The 21,289-nt window shown below is 39.1% G+C and overlaps 1 protein-coding gene across 12 annotated transcripts in view; it reads right to left on the bottom strand.

Moving 5' to 3' along the window:
• The window catches only part of NCOR1 (nuclear receptor corepressor 1), a 199,860-nt gene that overhangs the window by 74,511 nt on the left and 104,060 nt on the right, over positions 1–21,289 (bottom strand). For 7 of the 12 annotated variants that reach the window (XM_045199100.3, XM_045199099.3, XM_045199102.3 and 4 more), the window contains 4 exons: positions 13,584–13,711; positions 8,184–8,401; positions 5,932–5,994; positions 3,858–3,997 (listed from right to left, as the gene is read on the bottom strand). In XM_045199100.3, coding sequence (XP_045055035.2) covers positions 3,858–3,997; positions 5,932–5,994; positions 8,184–8,401; positions 13,584–13,711 — 549 coding nt within the window. The remainder of the gene's footprint in view (positions 1–3,857; positions 3,998–5,931; positions 5,995–8,183; positions 8,402–13,583; positions 13,712–21,289) is intronic. The other 5 variants (XM_045199101.3, XM_024564732.4, XM_024564734.4 and 2 more) reach the window with 1 other exon arrangement.

Here is a 21,289-nt window from a genome sequence, read left to right as displayed (position 1 = left end):
TGAGAATATTCAAGACCCTTGCCCCGGCCAGTGTGGCTCAGATGGTTGTAGTGTCATCCCGTAGACCAAAGAGCTTCAAGTTCCATTCCTAGTCAGGACACACACCCGCCCTGTGGGTTTGATCCCTGGTTGGGGCATGTATGAGAAGGTAAGCAACTGATGTTTCTTTCTCTCTTTCTAGCTTGCTATCTCTCTCAAAGCAATGAAAAAATATCCCCACATGAGGATTAAAACAATTTTTTTTAAAGTATTCAAGACCCGAAAGAGTTTTTCTCCAATATAAATACATATTGATATTTACTACATTTGAAATTAAAAATGAGAAACATTTAAAATATTAATTCATTTAAAAATAACAATAAACACATTACATGTCACCATTAAGAATATATTTTAAATAAAAAAATTACTTTCCAAAACAAAACAATAACTTAGAGAAAAAGTAGCATTGTTTTATGTTTTTCAAAATCTCTAGTGTCTGACTTACTAGGGAAATAGCACAACTCTCAAATGTGCTTCTACATGTAATCTAACCTGTGGAGATATTACTGCTTTGGTTAAAGGAATTTTAAGCATTCTGACCTCACAGAGATAAGTAGTTTGAAAATGAAAGCATATTTTAATAGTCTTTTCAGATGAGTGTGAATGTTATTCTTTGACATTGTACCAAAACTTGGTAAGCAGCCATTTCTCAAGTTAGCTGCAATGTGAAATCCAAAAACATGTCCATACATTTTTGTACTCTATTAAAAACCATTCATCTTGCACTTGGGTGTATTAAAAAACATTTTATGAATCTGATATCCATTGTGACATCATGAACTGATCTTATTTGGAAAATACTGAGCTAGGTAGATTTTTATAATTAAAAATGACACATTACTAATTATTAACACTGAGCTCATAAGAGAAATCTGAGTATTTGGAATATGTTAATTTCATGCTGAGAGATACGCAGTCTCCAAAGTTCTAATGTTTGTTTGAAAGCTCAAAAGTTAAAAGTGGCAACAAATGGTACTGGTTGTTGTCTATGAAAGACAGGTTCACTCATTTTTAAGACAACATCTGCAAAATATCCAGTCTGAAAAAACACAGTCTGTCATTCTTTTAACTAAAAATGACATTCTATGAAAAATGAGAGGCTTGGAACTCAATTTTCAAAAGTGCTTTTCATTGAGAAAGCCATCATACTTTGGTAGTGAGCAGAAGGGCTTTACGCACACTTCCCATTTCACCACGCAGATATGTATGCACTCAAGGTCAAGATTTATTTAGTAAAGCTGATTTTTATTGCTTCATCAAGAACATTCTTTTTTAAGTATATTTTATTGATTATGCTATTACAGTTGTCCCATTTTTTTTCTCCACTTTATTACCCTCTGCCCTGCACCCCTCTCTTACCAGCCTAACCTCCACCCTTAGTACATGTTCATGGGTGACACATTAAGTTCTGTGGCTTCTCCATTTCCAATCCTATTCTTAATCTCCCCCTGTCTATTTTCTACCTACCATTTATGCTATTTATTCCCTGTACCTTTTCCCCCATTCTCCCTTCTCCATCTTCCCACTGATAACCCTCCATGTGATCTCCATTTCTGTAATTCTGTTCCTGTTCTAGTTGTTTGCTTAGTGTGTTTTTTTAACATTCGGTTGTTGATTGTTGTGAGTTTGTTGTCATTTTACTCTTCATATTTTTTGTCATCTTCTTTTTCTTAAATAAGTAGCTTTAACATTTCATATAATAAGGGCGTGGTGATGATGAACTTCTTTAACTTCACCTTATCTGGGAAGCACTTTATCTGCCCTTCCATTCTTAATGATAACTTTGCTGGATAGAGTAATCTTGGATGTAGGTCCTTGCCTTTCATGACTTTGAATACTTCTTTCCAGCCCCTTCTTACCTGCAAGGTTTCTTTTGAGAAATCAGCTGATAGTCTTATGGGAAGTCCTTTGTAGGTAACTGTGTCCTTTTCTTTTGCTGCTTTTAAGATTCCCTCCTTATCTTAATCTTGGGTAATTTAATTATGATGTGTCTTGGTGTGTTCCTCCTTGGGTCCAATTTCTTTGGGGCTCTCTGAGCTTCCCAGACTTTCTGGAAGTCTATTTCCTTTGACAGATTGGGGAAATTTCCCTTCATTAGTTTTTCAAATAAGGCTTAAATTTCTTCCTCTTTTTCTGGCACCCCTATGATTTGGATGTTGGAATGTTTAAAGTTGACCCGGAGCTTCCTAAGCCTCTCCTTATTTTTTTGAATTCTTGTTTCTTCATTCTGTTCTGGTTGAACGTTTATTTCTTCCTTCTGGTCCAAATCATTGATTTGAGGCCTGGTTTCCTTCCCTTCACTGTTGGTTCCCTATACATTTTCATTTATTGCATGTTTCATAGCTTTTACTTCTTCCTCTATTTTGCGTCTGTAGTCAATCATTTCTGTGAGCATCCTAATTACCAATGTTTTGAACTCTGCCTCTGATAGTTTGACAATCTCCTCGTTGCTTAGCTCTTCTCCTGGAGTTTTGATTTGTTCTTTCATTTGGGCCCTATGTCTTTGTCTCAGTGCACCTGTTACGTTGTAAGGGGCAGAGCCTTAGGTATTCTCCAGGGCGAGGCAACCCACTCCACTGTGTTGTGGCACTGTATGTGGGGGAGGGGTCAGAGAGGGAACAATGCCACTTGCTCTGCTCTTGCCCCATTTTCAGTCATTTCCCCTGCTACCCGCAAGCAAATTGGGCCCTTCTGGTGCTGATTCCTAGGTGGGTAGGTTTGTGTACATTCTGTGGGTCTCTCCAATGAACTCTCCTGTGAGGCTGGGAGTTTCTCCCACTGCCACAACCCCCACAGGTTTTTATAGCCAGAGGTTTTTAGGCTCTATAGTTTCCCACACTGGAACCCTGGCTTGTGTGGTCTCTCTTGTTTGCCCCGTTGTTCCTCCTGGCTTATCTGCACATAAATGTGGGATCTGCTGGTCCACTAGCTGCCACCTCGCCTAGTCCACTGCCTTGCCGCATGTCCTCTCCATCTCAGCTGCCTGTCTCCACCCTGCCTACCAGCCTGGATAAATGTTTGTTTCTTCTTTAATTCCTCGGCTGTCGGACTTCCATACAGTTCAATTTTCTGACAGTTCTGGTTGTGTTTTGTTTTTAAATGTGTTGTTGTCCTTCTTCTGGTTGTGCGAGGAAGCAATGCATATCTACCTACGCCTCCATCTTGGCTGGAAGTCCATCAAGAACATTCTTAAGTGAGACTGGCTTAAAAAAAACTACAAATACTTGGAGTTAAGAATACTTGACTATTTAGTGCAATGGTGTCCTGATTTCAACCTTTAATGCAAATGTCAATATAGTGTTAAAAATAAGTAACATCTTAAGATTTTCTGAAAATAGTCTTGATGTCAATGAACCCTCAAAGAACCCTATCGACTTTGAGAACACTGAAGTTTCCCTGTTAAGAAATTTTCAATAATTTTATACTTTCTGGTTTTTACCATTTATCCCATGTAATCTTTCTAGGAAAATGTTTTGTAATATGTCAATCAACTCATTCAACATTGTCAAAAGCACTCCAACTACAGTTTTCAATTCAAACTCCAAAATGCTTCTATTTTTGAAATCCAGTCTACAGCAATTCAAGAATACTGAATTCTCATTATTATTAACCAAGATTTTATTCCTTTGGCCATAAATAAATAAATAGTCAACTTGTGCTAAGAAACTATTTGTTTACAGGCAAATACAATAAATAAAAATATAAGCTACACACGTTTCTCTCAAAACCAACCTCTCAAGCTCAAAAAAAAACCAAACAAAAATCTTCAGGAAAAAAATTGTAAGTAAAAGATTCACCATCCCTAATATACTCACTTTCTGTTTATGCTGCTGCAAGAGATTGTCAAGATTGTGTCTCCTTTTATAGTTAAAATAGAAGTTTTTACACTGAGCTTCACTTTTAGTTCCCACCATTTTGGCAATTGCTGCCCAGTTACGACCATGTTCTACTAGACCTGTATTTTAAAAACAGACCAAACATTAATGAACAGTAACCTAATAAAGCAAACAAAGGAAATAATAAAATCAGCTTAATCATTGTATTCACAACCATTAACACTAAAAGTGTTTTCAATTATTTATTGATATGGTTCAATACTCACTGAAATATGTATTGATACTCTGTAACAGCTCTATTTTTCTGTCCAAATTAAAACATGTTCATTAGTGAAAAGATTCAACCTTATCTTTATGTATCTCCCAGAGGGCTAGGACAATGTTGGGCACATAGAAATGGTTCAAACACTTGTAAACTGATTGATAAGGTACTCTGAATCTTTGAAAACAGTATATCAAGTTAATAATGTAATCAAATATAAATGATTAACAGAGATATATACAGGGTGGGGTAAAAGTAGGTTTACATTTGTTCATACAAAAAGTAATACAATAATTAAATAATAATATAAGAATAAACTTTTGCATACTCACAACTGTAAGCCTGCTTTTGCCCCACACTATATTTGTGAGAGAGTATGTGTATGTGTGTATGTATGCTTCCATAGATAACCAGCATGTCTTCAGTTCATTCACAATCATGGAATGCCCTCAAAAAATTTAACCAGTTTCAAAACACCTGTTGTAATAGAATGCATCACAGACACCTATGGCATATGACACTTCTTTCATCAAATAATACATATATGCACACACACACACACATATATATGGGCAAGGAACATGGGTATATAAAAGCATACATACATAAGAGCTACACAGCCAGAGATAAACTTTAGATACAGATGAACCCAAGCAAAAACTTCCAGTAGAAATAAAAACATCAGTTTTTCAACATTAACACAAATAGCTTCCTTAATAATAATTGAAAGATCATTCCTAAATCTTGCTCAATACATGAATAAGAAATAAAAAGAATGGTGACTAAACAGTCATATGTAAGTATAAGTACCTGAAAAAGATTATGATATAGCCAATATCTACTTATTTCACTATGACATTTTGATGATCAGACAAGAATAAATGTGAATCTTTTAAAAAGTTATACATGCAATCATGACAGATCACAAATTATCTAATCATGACAAGTTTCAAATAAAAGAACTGCTGTAGTTTTGGTAAAGTTGGCTTATATGATTCTGAAATGTACACTCATTACCTGCTTAACAGAAAGTAGGTCTGAAATGTGTCACTAAAAGTCAAGCTATTTACAATAACTTCTCGCTAGAACTATAAGATAAATACTTAACCCCCCCAAAAATCAGGTCATCTTTCTCAAAATTATTTTATTTAAAAACTAAATTATTTATTTATAATCCAATTTATCCTATTAGAAATTTTAGTTCATTAGAAATTTTTATATTACATTAATAAGCAACAACAAGATCCATAATACTCTAGGTTAAGATCAAGGACACACAGCTATGAAAGTGGCAGAGACAGGATTCAACCTTTTGTCTGTCTGGTCACAAAGTCCATGCTTTCTTCTCTGAATTGCAGTGTAATTTCTTAAGAGTTTATAATCAAATGCCTTACCAAGTGAAAACTAAAAAAGTATTTACCACTCTAGTGAATGAAACTTTTAAATAACAGAAATACAGACTTTTTCTATGAAAATACCTTCCAAAACAACTGTAATAACACTTAATCACAACTATTCTGTTAAAGTGAAAATAGCCTACTTGTTCTCTAATAAAATGAGAACCTTAAAGCCCTCAAAAGTGGGCCTCTTCAACAAGGCACACTTGGGGTACCTTACAAGGTAAACATGGTAAAAAAAAAACAACCCAACTTATAAGTTTACCTCTAAATTCTGTTTATCACTGTGGAAGAACTATTTTATTATTAAAAAATTAGCACTATCTCACTCATTATTCATAACCCTAAAACAAACAAGCAAAAAAACCCCAAAGGAATCTGAACTGTCACTTACCTTTCTTAGCAACTTCCATTTCTTCTTCTGTCCATCGAGAGGTTTCTACAGGCTCTGTAGAAACTAAAGAGAAATAACCCAATAAGAGAAAGAAAAATTTAGCTAATTCCTTCATTCATATATTATATGGCACCAATAGCATAATCTGTAATCTATTTATGTGACATAAAGCCTGTTTAAAGCATTCAGTGAAAGAAACTATGGAAATAGGATGGTATCAGCTTCTTCCCCCCATCAAATTAAAGGGGAAATTTCAACACGTCAGTGATCCTTCTCACTGTTTTTTAAAGTTCAATCTGTATCTACATGTTTGAACACCATTAATTTATTTTCTAAGGAGTCCCATCTCACTCAGAGCCTTCCTACTTACTAGAGTCCATCTTTCCTCTCCTCAAGTGTCAAAAGAAAGGAATAGTACTCCGCCTTCTGATCCAGGAACAGTTCTCTCCTACTCTCTGATTCCTCTATCTCCTCCTAACTTTTGGAGGCTTTTTTTTTTTTAATCCTCACCTGAGAATATATTTATTTGCTTTGTTTTGTTTTTACAGAGAGAGATGGACATCAACGTGAGAGAGGAACATTGATCAGTTGCCTCCCGAATGTGCCCCAACCAGTGATGGTACCTACAACCATTTGTTGTATGACACGATGCTCCAAACAATTGGACCACTCGGCCAGAGCTTGGTCACCCTCAGTGCCTGACATCTAGTAAACACAGATGGATCATGAACTGAACACTCTCCCTTTTACTTTAGAAAGAAAATTGGGACAATCAGGCCTGAAACGAGCTTCTGCTATATTCCCCTTCTCAATTAATGGTACTACGATCCACCCAATCACTTGAAATTATTAACAGGATCCTCAGTATAATTTTTGAATCCTTCCTCTCATTTACCACTCATATCCAATAACTGTGTTAATTCCAGTCTTAAAGCTGGTCCCTCTTCCACCTACCTCCACAGCTGTAATCAGTTATCTGCCTAAACACTGGCCTAATCAAAGTGCTCCTTCATTTAAAAATCTTTGTAAGCTCCCCCCTCCTTAGCAAAGCAGGAGAGAGTTCAAACACAGCCATTTGTGATCCACCCCCATTTGTCCAGTAACTTCCCTCACATCATTCTTGCCATTCCCAGAACTTGTGTTTTTTTCATACTTAATGTTATAGTGAAACTGGTAACACTGAACCACCAATGGTGGTGGTCGTCACTAACATAATCCTAGAGAGAGAAATGCTTGGTCTCTTACACCCAATATTCCCTTGTCTAAGAATTTATTCTTATGAAAAACAACTTAATGGAAGGAACATGCTATGTACATTTTTTTTTTTTTTTAATTACAGTACTATCTCCCTGGCTGGTGTGGCTCAGTGGATTGAGTGTTGGCCTGCGAACTGAAGGGTCGTCAGTTTAATTCCCAGTTGGGGCATGTGCCTGGGTTGTGGTCCGGGTCCCCAACTGGGGGCGTGCAAGAGGCAAACGACTGATGTCTCTCTCCCACATCGATTTTTCTCTCCCTCTCTTTCTCCCTCCCTATCCCTATCTCCAGGAAGTAAATAAAATCTTTAAATAAATAAATGGTATCTTTTTAAAAATTATAGTGCTATCTATATAAGTTTAAGAGGAAGGGAGGGGATAGCCTTGTCACTCAGCAGTAGAGAACAGTTCAGGAAATTTCACCTCAGGGAACAGCATAATGTCAACATTTCACAGCTATCAAAAAAGTAAAATTGGAGATTGCTTAGAAACCTGAAATATTCATGATATATGCCAAGTGAAAACATCAGAAAATAAAGTAGCATGTATACTAGGATTATAAGTGAGTCAAAAGAAATACAAGTATATTGGAGTAGCCAAAATTGGGACTGTTGTTCTTTTACAAAAGACTTTCATATAAAAAGTTTGAAAAAGTAAAGGTCTGACTTGAAAATTATTTCTAAGCCACAGGTGGCAAACTCAAGGCCCGCAGGGACGAATCCGACCTCCACCTTGTTTTATTCAACTGGGCACCTATTTCTACCCGGCAGCAGCACTGAGCTCCTTGCCCCTAGTTAAGGAATACTTACATTTATACAGTCCTAAAATTACATTCAGCCCTTCGAAGGCAACTGAGAAGCTGATGTGGCTCCCAGTGAAAATGAGTTTGAAATCCCTGTTCTAGGTTGTTAGTATCAGAGGTCCCTCCTGCTCCACCCTGGCACTGAAACAGAATTCCAAACAACAGTATGGCCTGCGCACTCCAATGCGCCCACTCACTGGGTTCTGGTGGCGGTGGCAGAGGTGGAGGGGGCTCCTCTGTGGCTGCTGCAGCCGCAGCACTGGCAGCAGCAGCTTCATTTGTCATGGATCTGGTGATGCGGCCCTTTCGGCGGCCTTGGCTATTGGCAGTCTTTCGCCCCCGCGGTATGGCCTGCTCTCTCTCCTCAGTTTCTTCTGCTGTACCTTCTGTCTTATCCTTTTCCTTGGTATTTTCTCTGGAAACAAAAGCAAATAATTTTGTGTGATTTAAAGTATACATATACTAAAAAGTGCAGCTTTGAAAATTCTTTAAATACAAATTGAATAAAACTAACCAATCCCTTAGTTACTAAAACAAAATTTATGAAAAATTCTGTCATGTCCCAATTTTGAGGAGTTGATTGATTCAAATTAAGATATTTCACAAAGGCCTGTTTTATTCATTAATGGACTTAAAATTTAAAACCATTTCAAATCACCTGACTTGGGTACAAGAACACTCTCTCCAAGGAAGTAATGAATGGCAGCAAAAAACCCTATACACCTGCACTCCAGAGGCAATGGGGTGCACCCAAAGGCAGGACTTCTTAATCTCTGGCCTCTGTTCCAACATAAGTTTTCTACTTTGTGAAATGAAGAATCTGAAACAGACACTCTCCATGACAGATACCCATTCTGCAACAATAATCTACGATATTGTTTTATTAAAACAGGCTCAATAGTTTCAACAGGGCAGTTTGGCCTAGTAGTTAGGAAAATGGCCTCTGGAACCAGGCTGCCTGGGTTCATACAGAGCTCTATGTGATAATTAGCCCTGTAATGACCTTGGACAAGCAACCTTACCTCTATGAAACTCAGTTTTCCTCATCTGTAAAGTGAGGATAATAACACTACGTCTCATAGGACCATTGTGAGAATTAAGGAAGTTAATTTATGTAAAATGCTTGGAATAGTGCCCATAACATGGTAAGCACTATAAAAGCTAAACCTCCTTCAGGCTATAAAATGCTTATCATAGTCTCAGGCACTTAGGAAAAACTCAGTAAGTGATCATTACTATTAATAGCAATAGTATTACATGTAATACTGGAAAACCATTCTCTGCAGTACTTATCTCCCAGGGTTGTTATATTTAAAAGTAATGTGCTTAAGATTTATTGGGGTGATCACTTCATAGGTATATAAATGTCTAGTCACTGGGTTGTACACCTGAAACTGATACAATATTGTGTATCAACTCAATTTAAAAAATCAACATTATTTTTTTAGAAAGCAAGGCGCTTAATGTATGTTTTTGCAAATGAATAAGAAGATGGCAGTATTTAAACAATCAACTATTCCTGCTTAATAGAAGGGGGTTTTTTTATTTTGTTTTTTCTCTTTTATCTACTTCAAATAAAGACTTACTGTGGCTTACAAAGTTAGTTTTTTCCCCAAAGTTAAAAAGGCTTCAAGAATAATTCTTTCCCCTTCAGTTCTTAATTATCCTTGAAATTACCATGTAGTTCTCTCTCCCTTCACTTCTTTACTTCCTTACCAATCTGGCTACTACTACAGCCTCCTATTAAAAAGTTTTTGTCAAAAGTCACTAATTTAAAAACTGCAAAATCAAATGCCCCTTTCTTAATTCTCTTCGCATTACTCTTTCTCCTGGAACTGACACTGTGGGCAATTCTTTTTATATCCTTCTCAACTTTGCTTTTAGGACTTCACACTTTCCTAGTTTCTCCACTGCTATTCTGGCTCTCCTTCTGGGGACTCCCTTTTTCCCCCTCATCCTTTAATATTGGGATTTCCCAAGGCTCATTCTGGCCTTAAAGCTCTGTGAGGTTACCCATATGCATCTCTGCTAGGCTCATACCCCATCTCCTAAATCTTCTAAGATCCAGACTTGTATTCCCAATTATCTGCTGGAATAACCAACCACCTGAATCTCCCACCAATATCCAAAAACATGCTCATCCTTACTACCCTGCTGCTTGCTCCACCTCACTCTAATTATTTGTTAACAGTATCACCATATTCATAATCACTGAGGTTCACAGATTTGACATCCTCTTTAGCTCTTTCCCTTTTTCTTTACATCCTGTATGTAATCTAATGCCAAAATTTGGTTATTTCATCTCTCTAGTATTTTTCCCACTAAGTCACCATCCCTATTTCTACTACCACTGTATTTATTCAGTACCTCAGTACCCCCAGCCACAGACTTTTATAACAGCCTCCCTGACTCTTTTATCTCCAATCCACAGACATATTCTATATTGCTAATAGATCAATATTCTACCAGAATACCTTTGATAATAAACTATTCCATCCATTCTAAACCCTGCCTACTCCTACACAGCCTCCTAAATTAAGTCTATATTTTAGCTTTCATTAAGTCTTTGCATAATCTAACCCCAATCCATGTTCCACTGTTCTTTTTCAGGCACCCCATATTCCAGTCTAACGAAGCTGTTACGCACCATTGCTCAAAGCATTGTCTCTCTATGTGCTATTCCCTTTACCTACTTTAATCACTAGCTCCTACATAAAACCCTTCAAACTAGCCAGAGAGAAGTAAGCCTCAACCTTTTCTCAATCTTTCAACATAATTTATTGGTTTTGCTCATTTCTTCCAGGCTTTTCTCTTTTTCCTAAATAGTACTAGTATCTTGCCTAATTTTCTCCTATTAGGTCATAAACTTCCTGGGAACAGTGAATACCTTACACATTTTTGCCTCCTCAAGACCTAGCTCACATCAATAATAAATAAAAGTTTATTAAATACATTAAAGATTATAATAAAAGAGCAAAATCAAAATACAGGAGTTCCATGTGAGCAGAACCAATGAGCACCTTGGACTATAAATGTGATACTTGGAAAACTAAAGAAAGAAAAATTTTAAATAGGTATCTTCTTAGCATAGAGTACTAGAATGGCATTGAGTATTCAACCTTTAATAACCATGTCAAGTGATGTAAGGTCATGAGGCCAACCTATGTTAGCTGGGCTGCCAGGTACACTGGTCATAAGGCAAACCTACATGGGAAAAGATGCCAAAGTCTGCTACTCATGAGGCCAATTTATGTCGCCCGGAATACCAACACACGCTAGTCATGAGGCCAACGTACACTGTCCAGGATGCCAGTGTACTCTGGTCATACACCAAACTATGTTGGCTAGGTGACAAACATATGCTGGTCATGAAGCCAATCTACATTAACCAGGCAGCAAACATACACTGATCATGAGGCCTACCTACACTGGTCATGCTACCAATGTATGCTGATCATGATACAAACATACATTGGCCTTGCTGCTAGCATATGCTGGTTGTGAGGCCAACCTATGTTGGATGAGATGCCAAAGTCCACTATTCACAAGGCCAACTGACCTAGCCCAGGATGCCAACATCTGTTGGTCATGAGGCCAACCTACGTTGGCCAGGCAGCAAACATAACTAGTTGTAAGGTCAAACTGTGTTGTTCGCCCAGCCAAGGTGCACTGGTGAAGAGGTTAACCTACGGTGGTCTGGTAGCCAACGTACACTGGTCGTGAGGCCCATCTACATTGGCCTTGCTGCCAACAGACGCTGGTCATGAGTCCAACCTACATAGGTCCCTCTGCCAGAGTATGCTGGTCACGAAGCCAAACTACTTCGGCCATGCTGACAATGTAGACTGCTAATGAGGCCAACCTATATTAGCTGGGCAAACATCATACACTGGTTGTGAGGCCAAACCATATTAGCTGGGCAACCAACATTGTCTCATAGGTCATGAGACAACCTATGTTGGCCGGGCAGCCCCCCAGTGCTGGGCTTGAGAACACCTATGTGGGCTGGGGTGCCAACGTATACTGGTTTTGAAGCCAAACTACACTTTAGCAGCATTACAACCTACTCTGGTTTTTGGCTAGCCTACTTTGGCCAGGCTTCCAACGTAGGGTGGGGATAAAGTTAAGCTACATTGTCCCAACAGCCCATGTACACTGGTCATGAGGCCTACCAACGCTGGCCATGGTGCCAATGTACACCAGACATGAGGCCAACCTACCAACATACGCTGATCATGAGGCCTATCTACGCTGGCCTTGCTATCAACATATGCTGGTCATTTGTCCAACCTACATAGGCCATGTTGCCAATGTTATGTTGGTTGTTATGCCAAACTATGTTGGCCAGGGAACCATGGTACACTGGTAGGAAGGCCAACCTACGTTTGCCGGGTAGCCATCTGTCACTGGGCTTGATACTCCCTACATTGGTTGCGCTGCCAACATACACTGATTTTGAGGCCAAACTACTTTGGCCATGTTACCAATGTTGCTGGTCATAAGGCCAATCCATGTGGCCAGGCAACCCAAGTATACTGGTCATGAGGCCAACCTACATTGGACGAACTGCCAAAGTACAATAAATATTAAAAAGAAACTACTAATATGTGCACTATGTATGCACCTCAAAGGCCACACACAGATTATATACTGTATGATTCAGTTTCTATAAAATTCCAGAAAAAGCAAAACAAATTAGCAGTTGTCAGAGGCTAGAAAAGGGGGGAGAAAACTATTTAAAGGAGCACATCAGAGCTTTTGGGAGGTGATGAAAATACTCTATATACATCACAATTGTGGCAGTGGTTACACCAATGCACACATATTTGTCAAAATGCACCAACACATATACCTAAAATTGTTAAATTTTATTCTATGTAAATAATGTTTCAATAAAGCTGATGCTTGGGGAGACACAAACAATCCAGCTGCTGAGACCCTGCCCTTACGACCCTCTGCCGATTGTGTCAATAGTAACTGTCTCAAAGTGGCGGAATCACAGGTTAAATTTATTTATATTTTGCTCTCTTTTCCTAGTTTTCAGTAATGAGCAAGAATTATTATTTTTAAAATTTTTATTGTTATTCAGTTAAAATTGTATGCCTTTTCTCCCCATCCCTCCACCCCACCCCAGCCGAACCCACCTCCCTCAAGTATTATTTTTATAACCTGGAAAACAGCAACTACAAACAAACCAGGAACTCTATTTTATATAATAAATAAAATGAATAATGCTGGAATACATGTATTATACAAATAAACCACTTATCAGCATTTTAACACTAACATACACTATCTGAGGTACAAAAAAGGATCCTGAGGTATCTTCCACATCAAAGATTAAATTATATTTGGTATATCTCACTAATAAGTGTGTATTATTGTAGCCCATCCCTTCTGAAGTAATATATCATATCTAGGAAATAAGTCCATTAAGTCAAAAGTTCTATTTATTGAAATACTCCATTCTTTAATTATGTCAAATAATTACGATGATTAAAGCATACACCCCAATGATTCTTTTATCTAAAATTTTATTCCTTCATTATTTAAAAATAACTATAATAGTTAATTATTTAACTAATTATTTTACTTACTTAGAGTCCTCCTTTTCATCTTTCTCTTCTTCATCTTTTTTGTCTTCTTCTTTTTTTTCTGTTTTTTCTGCTTTATCTTCTTCTTTTTCTTCTACTTTTTCTTCTTGTGATGGTCGGGCAATCTGCTGCTAAAATAAACCATCATTTTATAAATTCAAAGATAAAAGAACCAGCTACTCAAATTCTGATGATGAATTTTAATAAATATGCAAAAAAATCAACAAATGATTAAATTTGATTAACTTATTAATCAATTACAATGTAATTAGAGATGATGTACTAAAAATTCATCAGTCTAGCCCTGGCTGGTATAGCCCAGTGGGTTGAGCACCAGCCTGTGAACCAAAAGGCTGCCACTTCAATTTCCTGTCAGGACACATGCCTTGCTTGCAGACCAGGTCCCTGGTTGCACATGTAAGTGGCAACAGATCTATGTTTCTCTTGCAGGTCAATGTTTCTCTCCCTGTCTTTCTCCCTCCCCAGCCCTGTCTCTAAAAAATAAATAAAAAATCATTAAAGAAATTAGTCTAATGCTCTAATATATTCTCTATATATTGTTTAAAAGGTCACACATACACAAGCACAAATGCCCATAGTGTTTGAACTCATCAGGGAAGTGAAAATGTCAAGATTTCATTTAGAAATCTGAGGTTGGGCCCTGGCTGGTGTGGCTCAGGAGGTTGGAGCATTGTCCCATACACCAAAAGGTTGAGGGTTTGATTCCTGGTCAGGGCACATACCTATGTTGTGGGTTTAATCCCTGTTCAGGGAGCCTATGGAATGCAACCAATGTATGTTTCTCTCTCACATCTGATGTTTCTTTCTCTTCCCCTTCCACTCTCTCTAAAAGCAATGAAAAAATGTCCTCAGATATGGATTAAAAAAAAAAAAATCCCAGGTTGGTTCTCTCTCTTCGTTAACTCTTACATTTAATCTGTCACTCAAGCATTTCAACTCTACCTTAAAAATATGATAACCTATAATTTATCAAACTATCCCTCTAATATTTGATATTTGCTATGTTCTCAATTTTTTCATCATATGGAAAATACTACAAGAAACATCTTTACGCTTTTACTCTTTGGGGGGAACATTGATTTAATGGAATAGCAGACAGCTATGTTCATTATAAAGACAAAGAGTTTAGAAAACTACTAAGGATATAATAAAATGAAAAGTACAGCACAAATATTTCTAAGCTGTAATTCCAACTATATATTTGAAAATATGTATATGAACAAAGATTGAAAGAGAATAAGAGTATGGCCCCTTTCATCTTTAATGTCTCACTTCCTAAAATTGTGACTTTCAAAGAAAAAAGTAAACTTAAGTTTGTGTTGAGTATTATTATTTGTATTTAATTCAGAAATCAGGACTGTCTAAACTAATTAGAATGGAAGTCCAACTCATCATCACAGCACACAGCCTACACTCCACTGAGGAAAATTCCTTGGCAAGCAGAATAGGGCAACTGAGACAGAGAGCTGAACAAACTGGCCAAGCAATTTACAGCCAGATACAGAAGGTCACCTCCTTAGAGATAACATCCAGGCCTCAGCTGTATTTCAGGTCCAGGCCCAGAAAAGCAGCAAAACCAGGTGGGCAGTGCTAGAACCGGCTGCAATGACTAAAGGATACCCTGTCACTGACCAATCAGTGGAGGCCAGAACCTTGAAAGGGCACACCTGGAGAACTGATTAGTGTTCTACTGAAACTCTCCCCTGAGACCTCCCCTAAAATCCCTGCCTGCAAGAGAGATAAAAGCCTCTCTATAAAAGACAAAGGAACCGGTGCACTCCCTCCAGTGAGTAGTCTATGCCATTCCCTTTCCCCTCTTCTACCCTCACTTCTTCCCCCCCAGGCATGCATCTCCTGAACTCAAAAGGGACCTCGAGACTTGCAATCATTGGGGCCAACCGGCTACTGCAGCTTGTCCCTGGTTAACCTCCTGAACCTGTCCCCAAGGCCCCCTTTTCTCTGGCTTCCCAGTGAGCTAAGGCAGCTCAGCCTAGGCTCTCCTGTGCTGCTTCTATGCTAAGTACTTCCTTGTTTTACAGTTCCCAGCTTTAATAATCGTACCCTTATAGTCACCTAGACTCACATTGTGAAATCTTTCCCACACGAAGTCAAGAACCCACACACTACCAGCTGGCCCTAGGCTGACCTGCTTTGAGCCAGACTCCTGTCTGGTAACGACATGTGTACCTCTTTTCAATCCCCTACCTTCCTACATTGTTTGCTGCTCTGCAGTCCCATAAGACACCCACCATTTTCATGCCTTTGCCTGGAACACCCTTGCCTAGAAAACCCTTGCACATCCAGTGGGATTCAGTTCAAAACGCTACATCTCCCGCGAGGCTTTTCTAGATTTCCACAGAAGCTGAAGGCCCTGTCTCCCTACCTTTCACCTGCATGTCCACATCAGCTTGAAGCACTTTTTACAGGGTGGTATAGTATCTGGTTACTACGGTCTACCAGGCTCATTGTGTTATAATCTCATAAAGGACGAGTGAGGCAGGACAGTAAAAAAGCTAGGAAAATCCCTTGGCAAGCGGAATGAGGAACTGTGACAAGATGATTAAAATTAAACCAGGCCAAACAATTTGAAGAATTTACAGCCAGCTAATGAATCACAAGACCTTATCTTCCCTAACCAAGGAGAGGTTTATACCTCTCCTCCCTAACCAGAGAATAAATAGTTTAAATCCTGCTAGTCAGGGAGACAGGCAACAGACATGAAATTAGTGCCATCTATGCCAGCCAAAACTAAGGACAGATGAAGTCGGGGAATAAAACAACACAACAAAACAAAACAAAACATGTATTAGAGCCAGACAGTCCCAGATAAAAGGAAAACAGTGAAGCTACTAGAGAATGATCCCAAACTCCCCCACACACTCATTTTGATGCATCAGCACATTAAAGAACACACTTGGAAGGCTGATGAGTATTCTGCTGAAACCCTCACCTGAGACCTCCCCTAAGCTCACCAGAAGAAAAGAGATAAAAGTCCTCAAGACAAAGGATGCCAGTGTGCAAACCCCTTGGAGCACTCCTGCTCAAATCTCATTTTTGAGTACACTTTTGCTTTCTTTTCTTCTAAACTCTAAAGGTCCCCATGAGACTTGCAACCAGTGGAGCAGCAGGCAGTGGCAGCTCAACCCACAGGAACCCCCTGAACCTGTCTCCAAGGCCCCCTTTTCGCTGACTTTTTAGTGAGCTAACAGCAGACTCGCCTTGGCTCACTTTTTTTCTATAATGTTTCTAGGGAGCCAAAGCAGAGCACCACCTGGGCTCTCCTGTTGCTTCTTCTATCTTAAGTCCTTCATTTGTTTCACTGTCCCCAACTTTAGTAAACGCACTCTCAGAATCGCCTGGACTCACCTTGTGAAATCTTTCCTGCACAAACGCAAGAACCCATATGCTACAGTCCAGCCCTAGGCAGACTCACTCCAGTCTGGTCCCTGTTCAGGAACATGAGGACTCAACCCTAATCACCTAAGTATCTCCATTTCCTAGCAGAACATTGGGACCATGGAAGTATCTACATGTGTTAGGTACAGAAAAAATCAAATTCCTTTATTCTGGTAATCTGAAAAGTTTTTGCCCTCCCACCTAAATCTTTCATTCTGATCCAGGCTAATGTCAATCTTGCCTCAGAAAATAACTGCCTGTGTCCACTTACCTGTTCCTTTCACCAGATATGAAGTACCCATTTATTTGCAGTAAAATGTTCCTTAATTCTTAATACCATCTCAAAGTCTTTTACCTACTACCAAAAGTAAAATTTAGCTCTTTTCTTAAGATAACAAAGGCCTTACTGACAACTCCACAACAGGTCCCACATTATGCCTTCTTCCAACCATAGTGGAAACAAGAACCCGTATTCTTGGTGTCCCCTACTGCTACTTCCAGGACACTGCTAAAATGTAGTACTTTAAAAATACTTGCTTTTTCAGATTTTACAAAACCTACCTATGATCCCTTTGTTCCTCTTTTTGAGTTACATACTGAGTTCTCAAATACTCCCAAGAACAGAGATAGTTTTATCACATGGTTCATTATGCCTGGCCATTATTCTTCAGATTTTAACATGCATGTCAATGCCTTTGATCCCTTTATTCCATGAAAATATCATGGTCCATCAGGAAAATCTGCATCAACTTTCCACCCTAAGCTCTGGCTAAATTGTTTCAATACCATCATTCCCTCATTCGTTTTATGTGACCTTCCCAATTTTTTACCCTGGCTAACTGCCCATTACCATTTCTTCTGAGTATTTATTATCACTATGTGGATGAAAAGGGGCCACACACTAACCCTGAAGAGCTAGGGAGGCCTGCATGGTGGCCTTACAGACTCAAAGCAAGCACAAAGGATGGTGTGACATTAAAACTTTTTACATAAAAGCAGGTCATAGGCAGTCATGTCCTAGGCTAGAATCTTCTCTGACAAAAGTCGATCTTTACCTTAACTGAACCTGTCTACTGTCTTTTTGCATCTACAGTAACATACACCTTTGGAATGTCAAATTTTCTTTTCTGAACTCCTCAAAGCACCAGAAGTGAAACCACAAATCCCCTCAGTGCTCTGTTATCCTGTTAAGTGTTGACTGTTAACTATCCATTACCCATCTCTGTAAAAGAAGTGTGTGTCTATCATTTTACTTTTTTATTCAATTCCAGAGGTTTCCCTGCTTTGCTTCCCCACCTCCCTAATCTATCATCAATGAATTTCATGTGACCTATGTAGGTCTTCTCTTTTGATTGTAATATATAAAATAAGGTACAAAACTGTTATTTTTCTGGAGCATTTTGTCAATCCATTGAGGTTTTGCTTCCTGGCAATTGCTGACAGCTCTGCTCAAACTCATAAAATTTCTTACAGGTTTGGATGTTCCTTATATTGACAATTAGAAAAACACTAAAAAATCAGATTTTTCAAATGTATACTCTCCAACCATGACTAGGTATGCTTTACAACTGGGATGTTTTATTCATGTCTAATTGAGTCCCTTCACATCACAGTGGCCATAAGGCCTATTTCAAATATTGGTAACTTCACCTGCACCATAAATGCAGCATCCATCATTCTGAACCAACAAAATAGCATCCCAATGGCAAACACTGCCCTTTGCCTAGAAAGTAGGATGCGTAACCCAGAACATAGTTTGCAGCCCTAAGAAATAATGGGGAGGTATCAACTCAGCAGAAGGTAAGTAAAGAGGTTCACTATTCCCTCACACTTGGACTATATAAGTTTATTCCACTAACGGTTTTCTCCTTCTGATGTAAACCATAGTTATGAAGAAAGGAAACAATCCCACCAGTTCCCTGCTGCATGATATCCAGCAAACAGCTGACTTTACTCCACCTGCCATAGTGCTGGGAACTGAGAAGCAACTGCAGCACCTGCTTCAACTAATCAACGGGAAAATTAAAAAGGATCCCTTCTGAAACACAGCTCACAGTTCTTCAGAGGGTATAGAAATGATCCAAAGAAACTCATGGAGTTGCTGGATACAGCCTAGAGAAGTGCGTGACACCTCCAAAGCAGAAACTCTTACACTCCATCCTGCAGGACCACACTGACTAGATGGCAGTGAGGGGAAAGGGAGTGAGTGCTAAGGAGGCCAGAGAGTGCAGCCAGCACTTATCTTTAGGTAATAAGCATCAAGACCCACTGAATGACTGCCACTGGTATTAGAGTAAGGAATAGCCTCTGTTTTCTTACAATAATGAAATGTTTCCTCTCTCTAATGGCCTGTAGGCTAATAGCTCCTGCCATAAGTTATACTAATTAACTTGAGGAATGAGGCTCAAGCAGCTACTGGTCAGCAAAGAGGTGGGAAAATATGCACAAAGTAATGAGAGTTTTTCAAAGATATGCAGGAGTCTCCATAATAGGACTCAGATCAGTGGGGATCAATGGACCAAACAAGAAGAAAGGGAATAAGAAATTTAGCAATCGTCCTCAGATCCCTTTTGCTGCCTACCTATCTATGGCCAGCACCCGCCTTTACCTCATCCCTCCTCCCTCCTTCCCGTAACAATACAGGGTGCCTGGATTCCAGACTTTCTTAAAATGGATTTGAGCATTAGTTCTCCCATCTTGTCCAGCCAGACCTTGTCTATCAATACAACTCCCCTTGCCCCAAACTCTATCGAATATTGGCCTTTGTTTAGTAGCATCTGGCACATGAACATTGGGCCTGTAACAGTTTAAACCAGAAGTGGCTGGAATTGCTTTTGTTTCAGGCAAATGTGTAAAGAGAAGTGACATTCCCCATGGTCTAGGATGGAAGTTACAGGTTACATCACCCAACCCTTTACTGGCTGGCATTCCCAGTGCTTCGAATCTAGGTTTCTTCCTCCTTAAACCCAACAATTGATAGTGAATTAAAAAACTTTCATTTTGATAGGAAGGTTCTTATAATATGAAACATTTCTGCCAAACAACAGGGTATTCACTACAGGTGCAAGGACACATTATAAAACAAAATGAAAAACGTGAAAGTTATTTATGTTTCATAATGATAAAAGAAGAACAAGGTCAATTTTGGGACAGTCCTTTATAGTGTCATTAAAAATAGTTTATGTTGAGATTTATTACTATTATATCTAATTGAATATCTAACACTCATTTACATACTATATTTGTTAAAATGCTCGTCTTTACAGAACAGATAAATAAATTCTCACTCCTCAGACACTGAAGTTACCAAAAAAAGAGATAAGACTAAATGTAAAAACAAGCAGCTACAGTTCTTATCAGTGGAAGTGGGATTCTTGTGAGGAAAAGAATTTCTTCAGACCTACACAGGAGGATGGGGCTCCATGGTAGATTTTACTGATGATGTAAAATTTCCCCTCCTGACTTCGCAATGTCCCATCTCCATCCGTCTCACCATGGAAAAGGTCCAGCCTTGTCTTCAGTGGGGCCAGGGTGCAGGCCACTGCCCAGAGTTTCTGCTCCAAATTACATTACAGCCCAGTCGAACATCCTGCCAGCTTAGTGAGTGTTTGCAGCTGCAGCCCTTTGCCACGGTCCATGTGGCTGCTAAGGTCACATGACTATGAAGGGAGGATGTGCAAGGGCACAGTGGGAGTGTGGGCCATGGGGGAGGGCGGAGAGAGACGGAGAGAGCATGTGCACGCACGCTTCTTTGTTCCCCTGGGATTACAACCAAGAGCATTTTCAAAATCACCAAATTCCCAAGCTTTTGTAGGCTGTGGATGGGTTTACACCCCCTAGTTACACTGATAGGCCTCTGGTCCAGCCCTTCCTCCTGCACACCCCCAACAATCCAGTGGGAAGGAAGGGGTGGTAATTCCCTTGGCGGAGCAATGCTGTAATCCCCTCGGGTTTAAAGATGCAGCTTCCTAGCTATGCAAGGATGCTTATGCTCCCCAGTTTATTAAGTTCAATGTCTAATTTCTTTGCTCCCCTTTCCCGTTAATAATTAGTTAAATACCACAGGGAACATGCAGGAGAAGGTGTTGGACCATAGAGGTCTGTCAGTCTAACTAGGGGCTGTAAACCCATCCAAAGCCTGCAAAAGCTTGGGAATTTGATTGGCAATTTTGAAAAAAGCACTTGGTGGTTCCCAAGCCTAAATTAATATAATTCCAGGGGATCAAAGAAGCTCTCTCTCTCCTTTGCCCGATGACCTGCACTCACACAGTGCATGCAACTGTTTTTCACCA

Source organism: Desmodus rotundus, chromosome 9 (assembly GCF_022682495.2).
Source record: "Desmodus rotundus isolate HL8 chromosome 9, HLdesRot8A.1, whole genome shotgun sequence".
In the NCBI taxonomy this organism is placed as follows: Eukaryota; Metazoa; Chordata; class Mammalia; order Chiroptera; family Phyllostomidae; genus Desmodus; species Desmodus rotundus.
The sequence above is the reverse complement of the archived record's forward strand: the minus strand, read 5'-3'. Positions and strand labels throughout refer to the sequence as shown.